The sequence below is a fragment of the Myotis lucifugus genome, unplaced genomic scaffold (genome assembly GCF_000147115.1).
Source record: "Myotis lucifugus unplaced genomic scaffold, Myoluc2.0 scaffold_341, whole genome shotgun sequence".
NCBI classification, from domain to species: Eukaryota; Metazoa; Chordata; class Mammalia; order Chiroptera; family Vespertilionidae; genus Myotis; species Myotis lucifugus.
This window is the reverse complement of record NW_005871389.1, coordinates 889459-904706: the sequence shown is the minus strand read 5'-3', so window position 1 is coordinate 904706 and position 15248 is coordinate 889459. Positions and strand designations below refer to the sequence as shown.

Here is a 15248-nt window from a genome sequence, read left to right as displayed (position 1 = left end):
AGGAGTCCGCGCGCCTGAGGGGCGCGCGCTCTTTTGGAAGAGGGGGCGGGGTCACGTGCGCGCGCTCACGGGGTCGCGAGTGAAGGGGGCGCCGTGGCCGCCGCGGGGTCACGTGGAGCAGTAGGCTGGGGCCTGGGCCGCCCCACGCGCCTCGAGTGGGGTCCCCCACGGGTGACCCTTGCAAGGGGAAGGGGCGTCCGGAGGATTCCCAAAAGCGGTCCCTGGGTGTGCAGGGGCCCCCGAGTGCCGGGGGGTACCTCTGCCTCGCCTTAGGGTACGCGAAAGCATGCTCCACTGTTGTGGAAAGAAGGGGTCCACCTTCCCGGGTTGGTCTTATGGTCTTACTTGGCCCCCACCTCCCCGTCAGGGCACAGAACTGCTTGCCCTCAACCCAGCCCCGTTTCAGCCCGCTCCCCGGGAAGAAGGGACTTTGGGGGAAGAAGTCCTTCCTCTTGAGTACGGAAAGGGGACCCTTTTGCTGCCCGAGCGGCCAACCTCTTCAGTGATACGGGGAGGGTGGGCATAGGAGCTGGCTCTTTTTGATGCTTCCGGTTGCTTGAAAGCGTGGTCTTATATCTTTTTGATGAGGAGAGGAGGATCCCAACCAGTTTTTTGAGTCTTGATGACAACATGGAGGTGACACATGCTGGTGGGACTAACCTCCCCAGAGCCTGGCGGGGAGGGGGCCCATAGAATGGGAGGACTTTGCCGCCCTTTCCGGAAGCCGGACCCCAACCCCGGGTACTCCCCGTGCCTCCAGGGCAGGGTAGGAGGTCCCGTTAGGTGGCCGCCCGGCTCCGCCCCGTGTGACCGGGGCTTTCTCACTGCCATGGGATGTTTCAATGTGCACTTACATCTTTTTGCCCACTGAGCTGTCTTGATTGAGCAGCTGTAACTGGGGGAGTTGGTGCTGGGTGCCCCATCTGGACAGCCCAAGAGCTTTGGCTCGAAGTGTTAAATAGTTGAGAAGTGAAAAGATAGATACTTAGTTTTTTGGTTTGTGTTTCTTTGGAAAACTTGTAATACTTCCACAAACAGACTCTGGTGTTGGGTTTGTTGGATAGGGGTTTATTTGAAGTTGCTCTTCGTGTGGCTAAATTGTAACATGTGCTCCAAAAGGGTCTTTTGTTTTCCTCAAGTAAAGATTTCAGATGCCTTGAAGCAAAAACTGCCCTGAGATTTGTTTCACAGCTGCTCAGGTTCTGAGGGTGAGGGAGGTGATGCAGCATCGCAGAAGAACCCGGCTACATTGTGGAGATGACCCGAGGACCCTCAGTGGCCCTGAGCTTCCGTTCCTTTTACCCCAAGTTAGTGTGGGTTACAGTCTGGCCACAAACAAATTGGGACCAAATCCCATCAAGAAAGGGAGTTTACTGTTGAACTCTGAGACCTCAGGTGGAAATTCCTTCTAGAATGTCTTAACCATCAAGTTCTTCCCTAAATTAGGGGGAACCTGACTCTCAGTCCGAACAGCAAAGAGAGCAGGAGAGATTCCGAGAAGTTGATCTGAGCCCCACGGAGGTTGCTTTTTGGTGCTAATTCTTCTCTGCTTACAACTTCATTTCTAGATCGCAGCCAAAATTGGAGGCGATGCTGCTACAACAGTGAATAACAGCACTCCTGACTTCGGTTTTGGGGGCCAAAAGAGGCAATTGGAAGATGGAGGTAACTACTTGCTGGGAAGGAGGATAGAGAGTGAGGTGCCTTTGTTTGAATGTGGTTCAGAGTGGGGGGAGGGCAGCCTGCTGCTGTTCAGTCTTTTAAAACCTCAGCAATCCCAGCTTTGTTCATTCTTTTTGTTGGGCCACCATCCTGAGGTATCAGGTGGCAGAGAGGAGAGCAGATTGACTGTGGCTGGGTCCAAGTTGTAAGTTCTCAAGATTGTTTCTCCCCTTCTGGTAGGCTGGAGAAATGCTGGTACTGTTATTGAGGCCCCACATAAGTAAAGTTTGGGTGGCCAGCAACTTCTTTCATCCAGAACCCCGGCTGCCCAAGGCAGGTCTGATCCTGAGCTAGAAGGACTCAGATGCCACTATCATTGTTTCCCTGTTATAAAGGGCTTTTTTACCCTTAGTGCCGGTTGATGAAGTCTGGCCTCACTTAGGGGTTGGTCTCTCCTGTCTCTGCTCTGATTTTGGGGGGTAGCAGAAGAGGGGATAGTTTGCCAGGAAGTGTGGCACCAGCATCAGATTTAAGGAGGCTGTGGGTGGGTGGGTGGGTGCTGCATCTGACATCCTCTCTCTTTCACAGACCAACCGGAGAGCAAGAAACTGGCCTCTCAGGGAGACTGTAAGTCTGTTGGGTAATGCAGGCAGAGGGCAACTTCAGGATCTTAGGAGGTTGTTTGGAGCTGGGAGCACTGGCATCTGTCCTTTATGGAGGCTCTAGGTGTTCATCTGGGATTCATGATCTTTGGGGTTCCTATAGCCCCCGGAAATTGAGGCGGAAATACCCAGTGCTTATGCTATTGTGAGCAGGGTCCATGATGCTCCAGTGCTCAGGAGGGCTTAGACCAGCGGTTCTCAACCTGTGGGTCGCGACCCCTTTGGGGGTCGAACAACCCTTTCACAGGGGTCGCCTAAGACCATCGGAAAACACATATATAATTACATATTGTTTTTGTGATTAATCACTATGCTTTATGTCCAATTTGTAACAATGAAAATACATCCTGTATATCAGATATTTACATTACGATTCATAACAGTAGCAAAATTACAGTTATGAAATAGCAACGAAAATAATTTTATGGTTGGGGGTCTCCACAACATGAGGAACTGTATTAAAGGGTCGCGGCATTAGGAAGGTTGAGAACCACTGGCTTAGACTGTAATAGTGTTAGTCACTCCTGTGTAGGTAGGAGCACCTGGGGTCAGTGGTGTTCTGGGTTCCAGAGAGAAACCACGCCAATCTTTCCTTTGGATTTTCTCTCTGTAGCCATCAGTTCTCAACTTGGACCCATCCATCCTCCCCCCAGGTAAGTTGTGATTTGGAGAAAATGTCGTTTGTCTGTCAGCTGTCTCTGGCCTTTCTTACTGTCTCGAGGGAGAACTCTGTCTGGGAGCCCTGCACCATTTAGGGATGGTCCACCAAAGAGTGGACTGAGGGGTAGAAGGTGCTGCCTTTATCCCTGTACTTACCTGTCTTCAAGGCTGGAGGTAGGACGGGGTTGTGGCATTTCACTGTAATGACAGAATGGTGATTTCTGCACCATGGTGCTTCCTTTGTTGGTGTGGGGACTCTCCAGAAGCACACACATCTGTCTTCCTCGAAAAGGCTGGTTTTCTCGCCCATCCTCTGCAAATGCTTGTTCCCTGAGAGCGGATGGAGCCTACCTTATTTCCTCCCCACCCACCCCCTGACTTCAATGAATCTGACATAGAATCCTTTGTGAAGGACCACATTGTTTCTTTTATTTTTTTAATGGGCCAACATTTTTGTGAAATACAATAAAAATGATTTGCTAGGTCCCTAGCTGGTTTGGCTCAGTGGATAGAGCATCGGCCTGGGGACTGAAGGGTCCCGGGTTCGATTCCGGTCAAGGGCACAAGCCTGAGTTGTGGGCTCGATCCCCAGTAGGGGGCGTGCAGGAGGTGGCCAATCAGTGATTCTCTCTCATCATTGATGTTTCTGTCTCTCTCCCTCTTCCTTCCTCTCTGAAATCAATAAAGATATATTTAATTTAAAAAAATGATTTGCTAGGAAAATGAAATTTAAAAGGTGCAAAATTATTCCTTTTTTTGTTTGTTTTTAAAGTCAGTGGTTATAAATTGACTTTATCAGATTGCTGTAAAAGTGTCCCGGTGCTCATTCTCCCCCTGAGTTAGGGACAGCACTGGTCCAGGGGCCACACTGCCTCAGAACAGGCCTTTCATGGCCCACGTGGGGAAACGGCCTCAAGAAATGGAGTGACCTGCTGTGGGACAAGAGATCCCCAGCCTCATGCTGCTAGATTTTGCATAGGCTTGTGAGGTCTTGGTCCCATCACAGGGAGCAGGGTCAGAGGCCAGAAACATCGGGGTCCCTTTTCTCCGGGAGATCCTTGGCTTTCCCATTTGAGACTGACCTTCATTGTCTCTTTGCAGGACTTCAATGACAGAGGAGTACAGGGTCCCAGACGGCATGGTAGGACTAAGTGAGTGTGGGTCACTGTGCTCCGGGGTGTCCATTATATCCACAGCCCCACCCTGGGACAGTGTCCTGGAAGCCCCTGCCAACCCAGAAGCCTCTGGTCTGAAAGGGCTTCCCCTATTAACCTGTTCTTTCTGGACTGGAAGAACGGTCATCGCCTCCTTTGAATATTCACGTGGCCCCACCATCACCTCGTTTATTTGGTGCTGGCTCCTTCCGTCAGCTCTGCTTTTTTTTTTTTTTTTTCTTTTGTATTCCATTTTAAAGTAACTCACTTTTCTCCTTTCTTCACCACCTAGTCATTGGCAGAGGAGGTGAACAGATTAATAAAATCCAGCAAGATTCAGGCTGCAAAGTCCAGATCTCTCCAGGTATGAGTGAGCCATTTTCGCGCCAGAATGAATGCAGGGGCTGGGCTCTTTGCACTTTAGTATTCCTCTCACTTTTAACTTGACCGATAGACATGAAGCATATTTGTTTGTTTTATTTATTGAGTGCCTTCTATGTGCCAGGCTCAGTGTAGTATCTTCAGTGTTCAGCACCACAGGGTGTAGCTGTGACTTTTGTTTTCTTTTCATTTTATGGGTCGCGGGAGATCTAGAATTGAACACAGGGTGCCTCATTCCAGGTCTGCTGTGAACCAAGTTGCCACCTAAACGAAACCAGACAGGAATATGGGAGGCAGGAAGGTGCATTAGAAAGAAGAGTTTTGAGAATGGGCCTGGGTTTGAATCCCAATTCTGCCTGCTCCTCTGTAGGAGTCTGCTTCTGAGGCCTTGTTCTAGCAGAGTGGAGTTTGTTAACTAGAGGGTGTGCATGTGATCATTAGTGGTGGCAAAAATGGTCCAGGGTTTGGACCTTCCAGAATCTGCCTCTCCTACCTCATCTTTTCCCCTAAAAGTTCTGTCTCCCTTGTTGGACTTTAAGCTTCCTGACCTTGGCCTTGCATAGGGCAGCCTCCCAAGTGTTTGGGGAGGTAAATTGATTTGTCAGACTGCTGAATGGTAGCAAAAGTGGCTGGTGATTGTTCTGGAAGTTTCCTCATCTCCACTAAAAGCCTTTCCAGGGTCTGCAGGCCTGGAAAGGCACTGACCCTATCTCCTCTTCTCTCCAGACAGTGGTGGCCTCCCTGAGCGCAGTGTGTCCTTGACAGGAGCCCCAGAATCTGTCCAGTAAGTGCCTGGCTGGGCCTGTCATTGTGATGGGAGTGGGCAGAAGTCCTCTTGATCCCTTTGAAAATTGGGGGTGACTCCCACACCATGTCCTTGCAGCCTAGCCCCAGGGACCGTAGTACTCTCTTCCTCATCATCTGTCAAACGCATGTGTTGGGAGTCACCTTCTTTGCTTTGAGCTTTGGGGAGGGGGGGGGGTCACCAGGCCAGTACTCTTTCAAGTGACAGCACCCCATTCTTCCCCTTCCCAGGAAAGCAAAGATGATGCTGGATGACATCGTCTCTCGGGGTCGTGGGGGCCCCCCAGGACAGTTCCATGACAACTCCAATGGGGGCCAGAATGGCACAGTGCAGGAGATTATGATCCCCGCGGGGAAGGCTGGCCTTGTCATCGGGAAAGGCGGGGAGACCATTAAACAGCTACAGGTGAGGGAGTGGAGACAGAAGGTTCCATCCATCCCAAGAAAGTTTCCATCCTGTATCTGGTCTGCACACCACCACCACCCCCAGCTGCTTTCCCAGTCTTCTGTCCTTTTTGATCATGGACCCTGCCCCAAATGCACTAGTCGCCAGAAAGTTATTTGAAAGTCCTACACTGACAGTCGACATTGGTTTTAAAGGAACGTGCTGGAGTAAAGATGATTTTAATTCAAGATGGTTCCCAGAATACAAATGTTGACAAGCCCCTTCGGATCATTGGGGATCCTTACAAAGTGCAGGTGAGTGTGCCTTGCAGTGGTGGTGAATAGTGGGTTTTAGAGAAGGGAGAGCTGGTGGGCTGCCTGGAGATTTGAATAAAAGTGGAGAGGTTTTCAAAAGCACTGGCTTTGAAGTCATCCCAGGGTTCATGTTCTTGTGTTGAATTCTCCCTTCAACCATGGTTTGTACATGAGCAAGTGGCCTAACTGATCCTCCATCTTCTCATGTGGAAAGTGGAGTTGCTGGCCATGCCTGCCTCTCAGGGTGGCAAATATAGAGCTCAGCACCTGTGTCCTTAGCTTAAGCCTGTGACCCCTTGGTTTATGGGAGGCTGGGGGTGCAGTGGGGCAGCGGGGCTTGCCATGTGCACCATGCCCTGTGTCTTTTCAGCAAGCCTGTGAGATGGTGATGGACATCCTTCGGGAGCGTGACCAGGGCGGCTTTGGGGACCGGAATGAGTATGGATCCCGGATTGGCGGGGGAATTGATGTGAGTTTGGGCTTCCCCCAGAAGATGGAGGGCTATGCGGGGGGTGAGGGGCTCCTTGTGTCCAGTGGGCAGCAAAGCTATGGGGACAGAACTCAGCTGACCCTCTCTCTGCGTCTTCCTCAGGTGCCAGTGCCTAGGCATTCTGTTGGCGTGGTTATTGGCCGGAGCGGAGAGATGATTAAGAAGATCCAGAATGATGCTGGTGTGCGGATCCAGTTTAAACAAGGTCAGGGCCAAGTCGTGTGATGTGTAAGCCAGTGCTGTCCTCTTAAGATCAACCTGAGTGTCCACTGTGGGCAGCTTGGCACCATGGTTAGCATGCTGTGCCTCTTTACTTTTGGGTCTTGTCTTTCTCCTCTGTGGGACAGCCCCGTGAGAGAGCTGGTGATGGGCACACTTTCTGTGATGGGCACACTTACTGTGTTTTCCTCTCTTGTTGAATCTATGTCATCCCTCTCCCCCAGCCTGGGTAACTTGGGCACTCTGGGCTGGATCACATCACTGACCCAACTCTGGGCTCCTACCAAGCCTGTGAGAGTCTGAGGGCAGGTCTGTGGGGAGGAGGGACCCCTTTCCTGCTTTTCAGAGATTTGTTGTTCTTAGTTCTATAAAATGCATCCGTTAGTTCTGGGGGTTCTAATTGCAGAAAGAAGCCTCAGCTACCTCCCTGCCCAGCTGGTCAGTTTTCTTCTCTGGGGACATGGGGCCTGCCTGCCTCCTTCCTCACTCCTGAGTACGTGGAGTGAGGCGAGCGGCACTGAGTCTGAGATGTCTCAGACACCTAGCTTGGCACAGTACTGCCCTGAGGAGGTGTGGTGGTTTGGAGTTGTGCTTCTTTTAAATCCGTGTCTCTGCTCTCTGGATGCTGGCCTCAGATGATGGGACAGGTCCTGAGAAGATAGCTCACATAATGGGGCCCCCAGACCGGTGCGAGCATGCGGCAAGGATTATCAATGACCTCCTCCAGAGCCTTAGGGTAGGTGGCATGGGGTAGGTGAGAAGAGCGGGTGGGGGCAGAGTAATGTGCCTGGCTTCCTACATTTATTCTCCATCTCCCTGTCTTGCAGAGTGGTCCCCCAGGTCCTCCAGGGGGTCCTGGCATGCCCCCAGGGGGCCGTGGCCGAGGAAGGGGCCAAGGCAACTGGGGCCCGCCTGGTGGGGAGATGACCTTCTCCATCCCCACTCACAAGTGTGGGCTAGTCATCGGCCGAGGTGAGGAGGCCTCTCCCTGCCCTTCATCCCTCACCCACTCATTCCTCCCACCCTCCCTTCACTGCCTGTGTCCCCTGCAGGTGGCGAGAACGTGAAAGCCATAAACCAGCAGACGGGCGCCTTCGTAGAGATCTCACGGCAATTGCCGCCCAATGGGGACCCCAACTTTAAACTGTTTATTATCCGGGGCTCGCCCCAGCAGATTGATCACGCCAAGCAGCTCATCGAGGAGAAGATTGAGGTGGGCTCATGGAGGGCTCTGGGAGTCTGACTCCTGACTCCTGACTCCCACCCACTGACCTTGTCACATTCTCCTTCCAGGGTCCCCTCTGTCCAGTTGGACCAGGCCCAGGAGGACCAGGCCCTGCCGGCCCCATGGGACCCTTCAATCCTGGGCCCTTCAATCAGGGGCCACCAGGGGCTCCCCCTCAGTGAGTACTCTTCAGCTGCCTGGGATTTGTGACATGGGTGTCAATATGCTGGCAAGAAAAGCAACAGGCCCCGTTTCCATTTACCACCAAGAGGTCCATCCTCATCTTTCAGAAGCAATGATTGTTCGGGCCCAAACACAATCCATTCCAGCTTTGTTTCACAGACACCATCTTTTATAAGATGCAATAGGTGTTGACCTTGGTCTCCACCCCATGCACAAATCTGCATGTTGATTTTGGGGTACTTTGTTTCATAGCCTGGGTCTTATGCATTTAGTTGTCTCACAGCTTTCCTTGGGCCTTCTTCCTACTAGCCATCTCTACCCTGCAAAGGAGCAACCTCCGCTCATGTGTTCCCCATCTTTCTCATCCTACAGTGCTGGGGGTCCCCCTCCTCACCAGTACCCACCCCAGGGCTGGGGCAATACCTACCCCCAGTGGCAACCACCTGCTCCTCATGACCCAAGTAAGTAAGGCTACCCATTTGAGGGGCAGCACAGGGTTTGGGCCCAGGATTGGCTTTCTGTGTCAACTCTCAGCCTGCACTGCCCTCCTCTTGCAGATAAAGCCGCTGCAGCCGCCGCAGACCCCAACGCAGCCTGGGCCGCCTACTACTCACACTACTACCAGCAGCCCCCAGGCCCCGTGCCCGGCCCCGCACCTGCACCCGCAGCCCCACCTGCCCAGGGCGAGCCCCCTCAGCCCCCACCTGCTGGCCAGTCAGACTACACTAAGGCCTGGGAAGAGTATTACAAAAAGATCGGTGAGTGTGTGGGCTGCTGCATGGGCTCAAATCAGCCAGAAGGGCAGAAGAGGGCAGCTGTGTCCCCTTGCTGTCCTCTGACCTTGGTGCCCGCCTCCTGCAGGCCAGCAGCCCCAGCAGCCTGGAGCTCCCCCACAGCAGGACTACACAAAGGCCTGGGAGGAGTACTACAAGAAGCAAGGTGAGTTATACAAAAAAATAGTCACAGGGTGCAAATACAGTATAGGGAACGTAAGTCATTATTATGAATTTGTACGATGACTTAGTATGATGATCACATCCTAAGGAATTTAAATGGCGAATCACTTATACACTTGAAACTAATATAACATTGTTGTACTTCAACATAATTTTTTTTTAAAGCAGGCTGAACTGGTGGGGCCTGAGGCAAGGCAGGGCCAGGCCCCCACTCTTGCCCAGCCACACTCACCCTCTCCTCCCTGACAGCTCAAGTGGCCACTGGAGGGGGTCCAGGAGCTCCCCCAGGCTCCCAGCCGGACTATAGTGCCGCCTGGGCTGAATACTACCGACAGCAAGCCGCTTACTACGGACAGACCCCAGGTCCTGGTGGCCCCCAGCCTCCACCCACACAGCAGGGACAGCAGCAGGCAAGTGGGAATTGCCACCCTCCTCCTCCTCCTTTTTCCTTCCAACCCCCAGCCACCGTCCATCCTGCCTTAGTGGGTAGCGCCGGAAATCCCTTCCCCTGCGGGGTATGTCCTTGATGCCTGCAGCGGGGGCCGTGTGGCTGGAGGTCTCCGGGAGTCCCCATGAGCCAGGGGAAGTGTGCGCTGGGTCCAGAGGTTAAAGAAGAGGCCTCCCTCCGCCGGCTCGCTTGTTCCTGTGTAATGCTGTCGTGATGCTGGGGGCGAGTGCGAGACAGATAAAAGGTGGAACTGTTGAACTGGTGGGTAGTCCTGGGGGTGGGGGCAGCCCGGGCACTGCACTTTGGTCACCATCCTGGCTGCTAACTCAAAATCTGGCCACTTGGGAAGAAAATGGATATTTTTTCCCCTCTGCATTACTTTTTTGGCTTTTGTTCTTTTTGTTTTTAAACCCATGGTCTTCTCCCCGACGGTGTCCAAGTGACTGTTTGCAGGCAGCCCCAGTGTGGGGTGGCCCTGGCTCCAGCAGGGATGCAGGAAGCCTGCGAAGGGGCTCGGGCCCTTGGGCTCAGCCTCTGCTGTCACGCCCATGTCTGTGTCCCGGTCTTGTCTGTGAAGTGGGCATGATGATCGCTGCCACGTTCCAACCTACCTCACAGGGGTGTTGTGGGGACACCGTGATCTCTGAGATTGTTCATGTTGTGATGCGCCGGGAGCCACCCACCACCTTCTCCCTTGCAGACCCTGACTTCGCTTCTCTTTCTCCCGCGGCCCCTGCTTCTCTCCTTCTTGCCTTTGTGTCGCTCTTTCTCCTCCTCCATCAAGGAGCCAGTCTGACTTCAGCTGAGTCCCTGGAGCACTTGACTAGACAGTTACAGACACATCCTGCTAGCCATTGGCTTGGGAGAGGGGCTTCCTGGCCCCCTCCTTACTATCCCCCAGTCTTCCGCCTCTGCATCCCCCTCCCCGTAGTGACCAATTCCTATCTCTTCCCTCTCCGCAGGCTCAATGAATCGAATGAATGTGAACTTCTTCATCTGTGAAAATTCTTTTATTATTTGTTTTGTTTGGGGCTTATTTTCTGGTTTTTGCTTTTTTTTTTTTCCTCCATTTGTTAGGCGAGAGAGCGATGGCTGACATGGGGGTAGGGTGCAGGGGAGCCCTCTCTGAGTGGCTTGGAGGTCATGCCCGGCTCTCACTCTCTCGCCCATTCTGTGTCTCACATCCTTTCTTTTTCTTTCAAAACTGGGATCCTTCATGTTGAGCCAGCCATAGAAGATAGCGAGAATTAAATCTCTGCCAAAAAAAAAATTTTTTTTTTAATAAGAAACACAATAAGTGAAACAAAACCTATAAAATTATATATATATATAAAAATCTCTATATCCCACCCCCCAGTCTTCCCTAAAACTGCTTCTTTCAAGGAAAACTTATTTTCTCCCTGCCACCCTTGGCCCTCTTCATGTTTTTAAAATAAACTTTTAAAAAGGAAAAAAAGTCACTCTTGCTTTTTTTTTTTTTTTTTTTAGTTAGAGTTGGAACATTCCTTGGACCAGGTGTTGATATTGCAGGGAACCCCCGCCCCCACACACACACACACACACACACACACACCCTGCCCTATATCAGTCAAGCCCCTCAGCCTCTCTGCTCCTCTCGCTCTTCCTTCTGCCCTAGCTCGCTTCTCGCAGCCCTCCCCTCCCGCGTCCCTTCTCCCAGGACTGGTCTGTCATGTTTCATCTGTTCAAGAGGACATTGAAAATGAAAACAAATTGAGAACAAAACAAAACAAAAAAAATTGTATGGCAGTTTTTACTTTTTATCGCTCGTTTTTAACTTCACAAATAAATGATAACAAAACCTCCCCATGTCTGCTGGGTGCCGTCTCTCTTTCTCTGTTCCCACCTGCCCCCATAGAATTTTGAAGCAGATGTTTGTTCTTTATAGATGTTGTAAACCCTGATAACGGTGATTGGAACTTAACAGGCTTTGTGTTGTGTTTTTTGGGTTGTTTTTTTTTTTAAGAAAACAAATATAAAATAGTTTCAGCAGGCACGTTGTACTTTCCTATAACTTTTCTTCCCCCTACCCCCATTTTTTTCTTTTTTCTTTTTTTTCTTTTTTGTTAAATAAAGTGCTTTTTGTCTAAAACTGTGTGCTGGCCGCAGTTTTGTTTGTAGAGGAACAAGGCTTGGCTAATGAGAGTGGGAGGGGGGCGTACTAGCCCCATCCAAAGACTCTACCCTCTGATTTTGTTTTGGGAGGAAAAGGCCATATCCCTGTAGGTGCACCCTGTTCTTCCCTCTGGGAACTTGGGTAGCAAAGCACCCAGAATGATCCCCAGGGATTTGCGTTCCCATGGCTTCGGCCTGCCTCACCGGAATCAGCCTGGCCTTGCTACATGTGCTCTCATTAGAGAATCGAGGTGGAAACCTAGTCTGTCTATGGAAATGGCGCCAGTTCGAGTGCTTGGTGGCCATGGCCTCCCAAGGATGACAGGAGATGGGAGAGTAAGTTAAGGGGCCACTTGAACTGTCTCCCACACTGTATAGCAGGAGTGTTCCATTTGGATTTATGGTTGAGTATTAACACTTAAAATTAGCAGGTCTCACATTCTGAAGCAGAGGCCAGCTACAGTGCTGCCTCTAGGTGGGACCATTCACAGCCCTGTGACGTTCCACAATTCACAGCCCTGTGACGTTCCACATTTGTTAGGAACCAGTCCCTGTTGGAATTGATGGCCTCCAGAAAGCCCATCTTGTAGCACAGTGGGCCGTGGTTCTTAACCTGTGGGTCACGACTCTTTCGCAGGGGTCGCCTAAGACCATCCTGCATATCAGATATTTACATTACGATTCATAATAGTAGCAACATTACAGGTATGAAGTAGCAATGAAAATTTTATGGTTGGGTCACAACATGAGGAACTGTATTTAAAGGGCCAGAAGGTTGAGAACCACTGCTCTAGGGTCACATGGACAGGTTAGATTAGCACCCTGGGCTTGCCGTGCAGGCACTGCACTCCCTTAGCCCTGTGCTGGTACTGGGATGAGGGAGAATCAGCCTCCAGCCTCTGCCATCTCACTATAGGCTTGCAATGACAGCAGTGCTTACCAAAAAGTTTTCTGGAACTTTTGTCAAGATCTAGAGTGTGAGAAAAGGGGTCAGTTGTTAGTCACAGCTACACAATTGCCCTCCACCCCGTAGACAAGGGCAAAACAATTTTACAGGCCTCTTATTTTTATTTATATCTATTGATTTCAGAGAGGAAGGGAGAGGGAGACGGAAACATCAATGATGAGAGAATCATTGGCTGCCTCCTGCACACCCCCTACTGGGGATCCAGCCCAAAACCCAGGCATGTGCCAGTCCTGCCTCCACTACCCAGGATCCTTCAGTCCATAGGCCAACATTCTATCCACTGAGCCAATCCAGCTAGGGCAGCAAAGCTATCATTTAGAATTGAAGGTTAAATAAAGAGCTTCACAGATAAGATAAAGCTAAAAGTTCATCACCACCAAACCAGTATTACATGAAATGTTAAAGGGTGGGTATTCTTTTTTTTTTTCCCGCCCCCCCAAGGGTGGGTATTCTTTAAGAAGAGGAAGAAGAAAATATATATATATATGAACAATAAAATTGCAATAAATATATATCTATGAACAAGAAGTCTAATGAACAAAAACTGGTGAATAAAATAGAATCAGAGGCTTGGGAACATGGAACAGACTGAAGAATCTCGGGGCAGTGGGGGTGAGGGGGTGGAAAAAGATTAACCAAAGATTTTATCTGCATATGTGCATTACTTATGGACACAGACAGTAGGGTGGTGAAGGCTTGGGGTGGGGTGGGAACCAGGTGGAAGAGGGCACTGAGGGGGAAAAGGACATCTATAATGCTCTCAACAATAAAGATTTTTTTTAAGCTAAAACAAAACTATGAAATAAGGTTGATGGGCATTTTACAACAGTCACTATCTGATGCTATGGATTGTTTAGGGATGCCACAACCAAATAGCAAAGATTGGGTGACTCAAACAACAGAAATTATATTTTCTCATAGTTCTGGAGGCTGGAAGTCCAAAATCAAGGTGTCAGCAGGGTCAGTTTCCCCCAAGCCTCTCTCCTTGACCTGTAGATGCTGTCTTCTCCCTGTGTCCTCAGTGGTCTTCCCTCTGTGTGTGTCTTATGTCCTGATCTCTTCATATAAGGGCACCAGTCAGATTGGATTAGCCACCACCTAAATGACTTACTTGAACTTAATCACCTCTTTAAAGATGCTGTCTCCAAGTACAGTCACATTCTGAGGTGGTGGGGGTTAGGACCTCAACATACGGATTGGGTGGCACAATTCAGGTCAAGACAGACCCCTTACTAAGAGTGTGGCAGACAGGAAGAAGGAGCCTGCTGAAATAACCACATTGCTCTACACCAAACTCACTGGTTCATGTACCAGTAAACGGGAGGAAGCAGACCATTGAGAAAGAGAGAGTATCACAGCCCGGGGTGGCAGAATTGGACAGAAAAAAGACTTCCAGCCAGCCCCAAGCCATGGGCATCTCTCAGAACAACTGGCCCAAGCACTGCAACGCCAGGGACAAGAGAAAGCCCTCCCACAAGAAGGGAAAATATGAGCTGGCGCCTGTCCACATAGTCCACATGCAGGGAGGCAGCAAGAAGTACTGTGCCTTGAGGCTGGACGCGGGCAACTTCTAGGGCACCAAGTGTTGTAAGGATTATTGATGTTGTCTACAATGCATCCAGCAACAAACTGGTCCACACCAAGATCCTGATGAAGAACTGCCTCATTGATGCTCATTGACAGCGGACCATACCGACAGTGGTGCAGGTCCCACTATGCACTGCACCCGAGCCCTAAGAAGGGGGCTAGGCTTTAGGCTCCTGAGGAGGAAGCGATTTTAAACAAAAAACAAAATGCAAAAGGAAGAGGATGAAAGGGAAACGAATGCCAAAAGCAGCAGTTTCCTGAGGAGCAGCTCCAGCAGGGCGAGCTCCTGATTTGCTTCGCTTCAAGACCAGACCGGTGTGGGCAGGCAGGTGGCTATGTTCTGAGGGCCAGGGGCTGGAGTTCTAGCTGAGGAAAATCAAGGCCCAGAAAGGCAAATAAATTCCCCTCCCTCCTATCTTAGCTCAGTAATAAAGGTGTTTACTGTTCTAAAAAAGAAAAGAAAGAACAAGAACTCTGCAAGCACAATACACTCTGTTTCCCCCACTTTCTCAAGTCCACCTCCTGGGGCCCAGTGAACATTCAGGGACCTGACTCCTCTTAACACATTTAAACAAGAAACCAACTATGGCAAAGACAACTAAGCATGCAGGACACCTGCTACAAATTCACATCAACGCCTATGAAGTACGCTTGAAAAACAGTCTGAGTCCTGAACCAGACTCTAGAGACACACTACCAACTTATAGGAAATATAGAGGAGAGAAGAACATGGTAGGAAAAAAAAAATGACTTTGCAATCAGCAAAATCCACACTGTGCGAAATAAAAAGAACCAGAGAACCGGCTTCTTCCATAAATAAAATTGCAAGGAAACAAAAGCAACAGAGGTGGATGCCGAAACCGGTTTGGCTCAGTGGATGGGGTGTCGGCCTGCGGACTGAAAGGTCCCGGGTTCGATTCCGGTCAAGGGCATATACATGGGTTGCGGGCACATCCCCAGTGGGAGATGTGCAGGAGGCAGCTGATTGATGTTTCTAACTCTCTCCCTTCCTCTCTGT

At 50.5% G+C, this 15248-nt stretch overlaps 1 protein-coding gene across 3 annotated transcripts; it reads left to right on the top strand.

Annotated features, from left to right (window-relative positions):
• Positions 1-1547: 1547 nt before the first annotated feature.
• Positions 1548-11370, top strand: KHSRP (KH-type splicing regulatory protein). 3 transcript variants are annotated; one of them, XM_023764622.1, is made up of 18 exons: positions 1548-1665; positions 2251-2289; positions 2938-2975; positions 4083-4135; positions 4431-4502; positions 5246-5303; positions 5555-5729; positions 5924-6022; positions 6393-6491; positions 6615-6717; positions 7367-7467; positions 7559-7703; positions 7784-7944; positions 8025-8134; positions 8512-8600; positions 8697-8897; positions 9001-9078; positions 9345-11370. In XM_023764622.1, the coding sequence occupies exons 1-18, from the start codon at positions 1660-1662 to the stop codon at positions 9620-9622; spliced, it is 1905 nt and encodes a 634-aa protein (XP_023620390.1). In that variant the 5' UTR covers positions 1548-1659; the 3' UTR covers positions 9623-11370. The 3 variants fall into 3 exon arrangements, with proteins under 3 accessions (XP_023620390.1, XP_023620391.1, XP_023620392.1); XM_023764623.1 differs by having other exon boundaries at positions 1551-1665; positions 2938-2977; positions 4086-4135; XM_023764624.1 differs by lacking the exons at positions 1548-1665; positions 2251-2289; positions 2938-2975; positions 5246-5303 and having other exon boundaries at positions 4086-4135.
• The last annotated feature ends 3878 nt before the right edge of the window (positions 11371-15248 follow it).

Coding starts and splice junctions, on each gene's coding strand:
- KHSRP (XM_023764622.1), top strand. Junction 2,976..4,082: donor GACCCATCCATCCTCCCCCC/AGGTAAGTTGTG, acceptor ATTGTCTCTTTG/CAGGACTTCAATGACAGAGG. Junction 6,023..6,392: donor GGGATCCTTACAAAGTGCAG/GTGAGTGTGCCT, acceptor GTGTCTTTTCAG/CAAGCCTGTGAGATGGTGAT.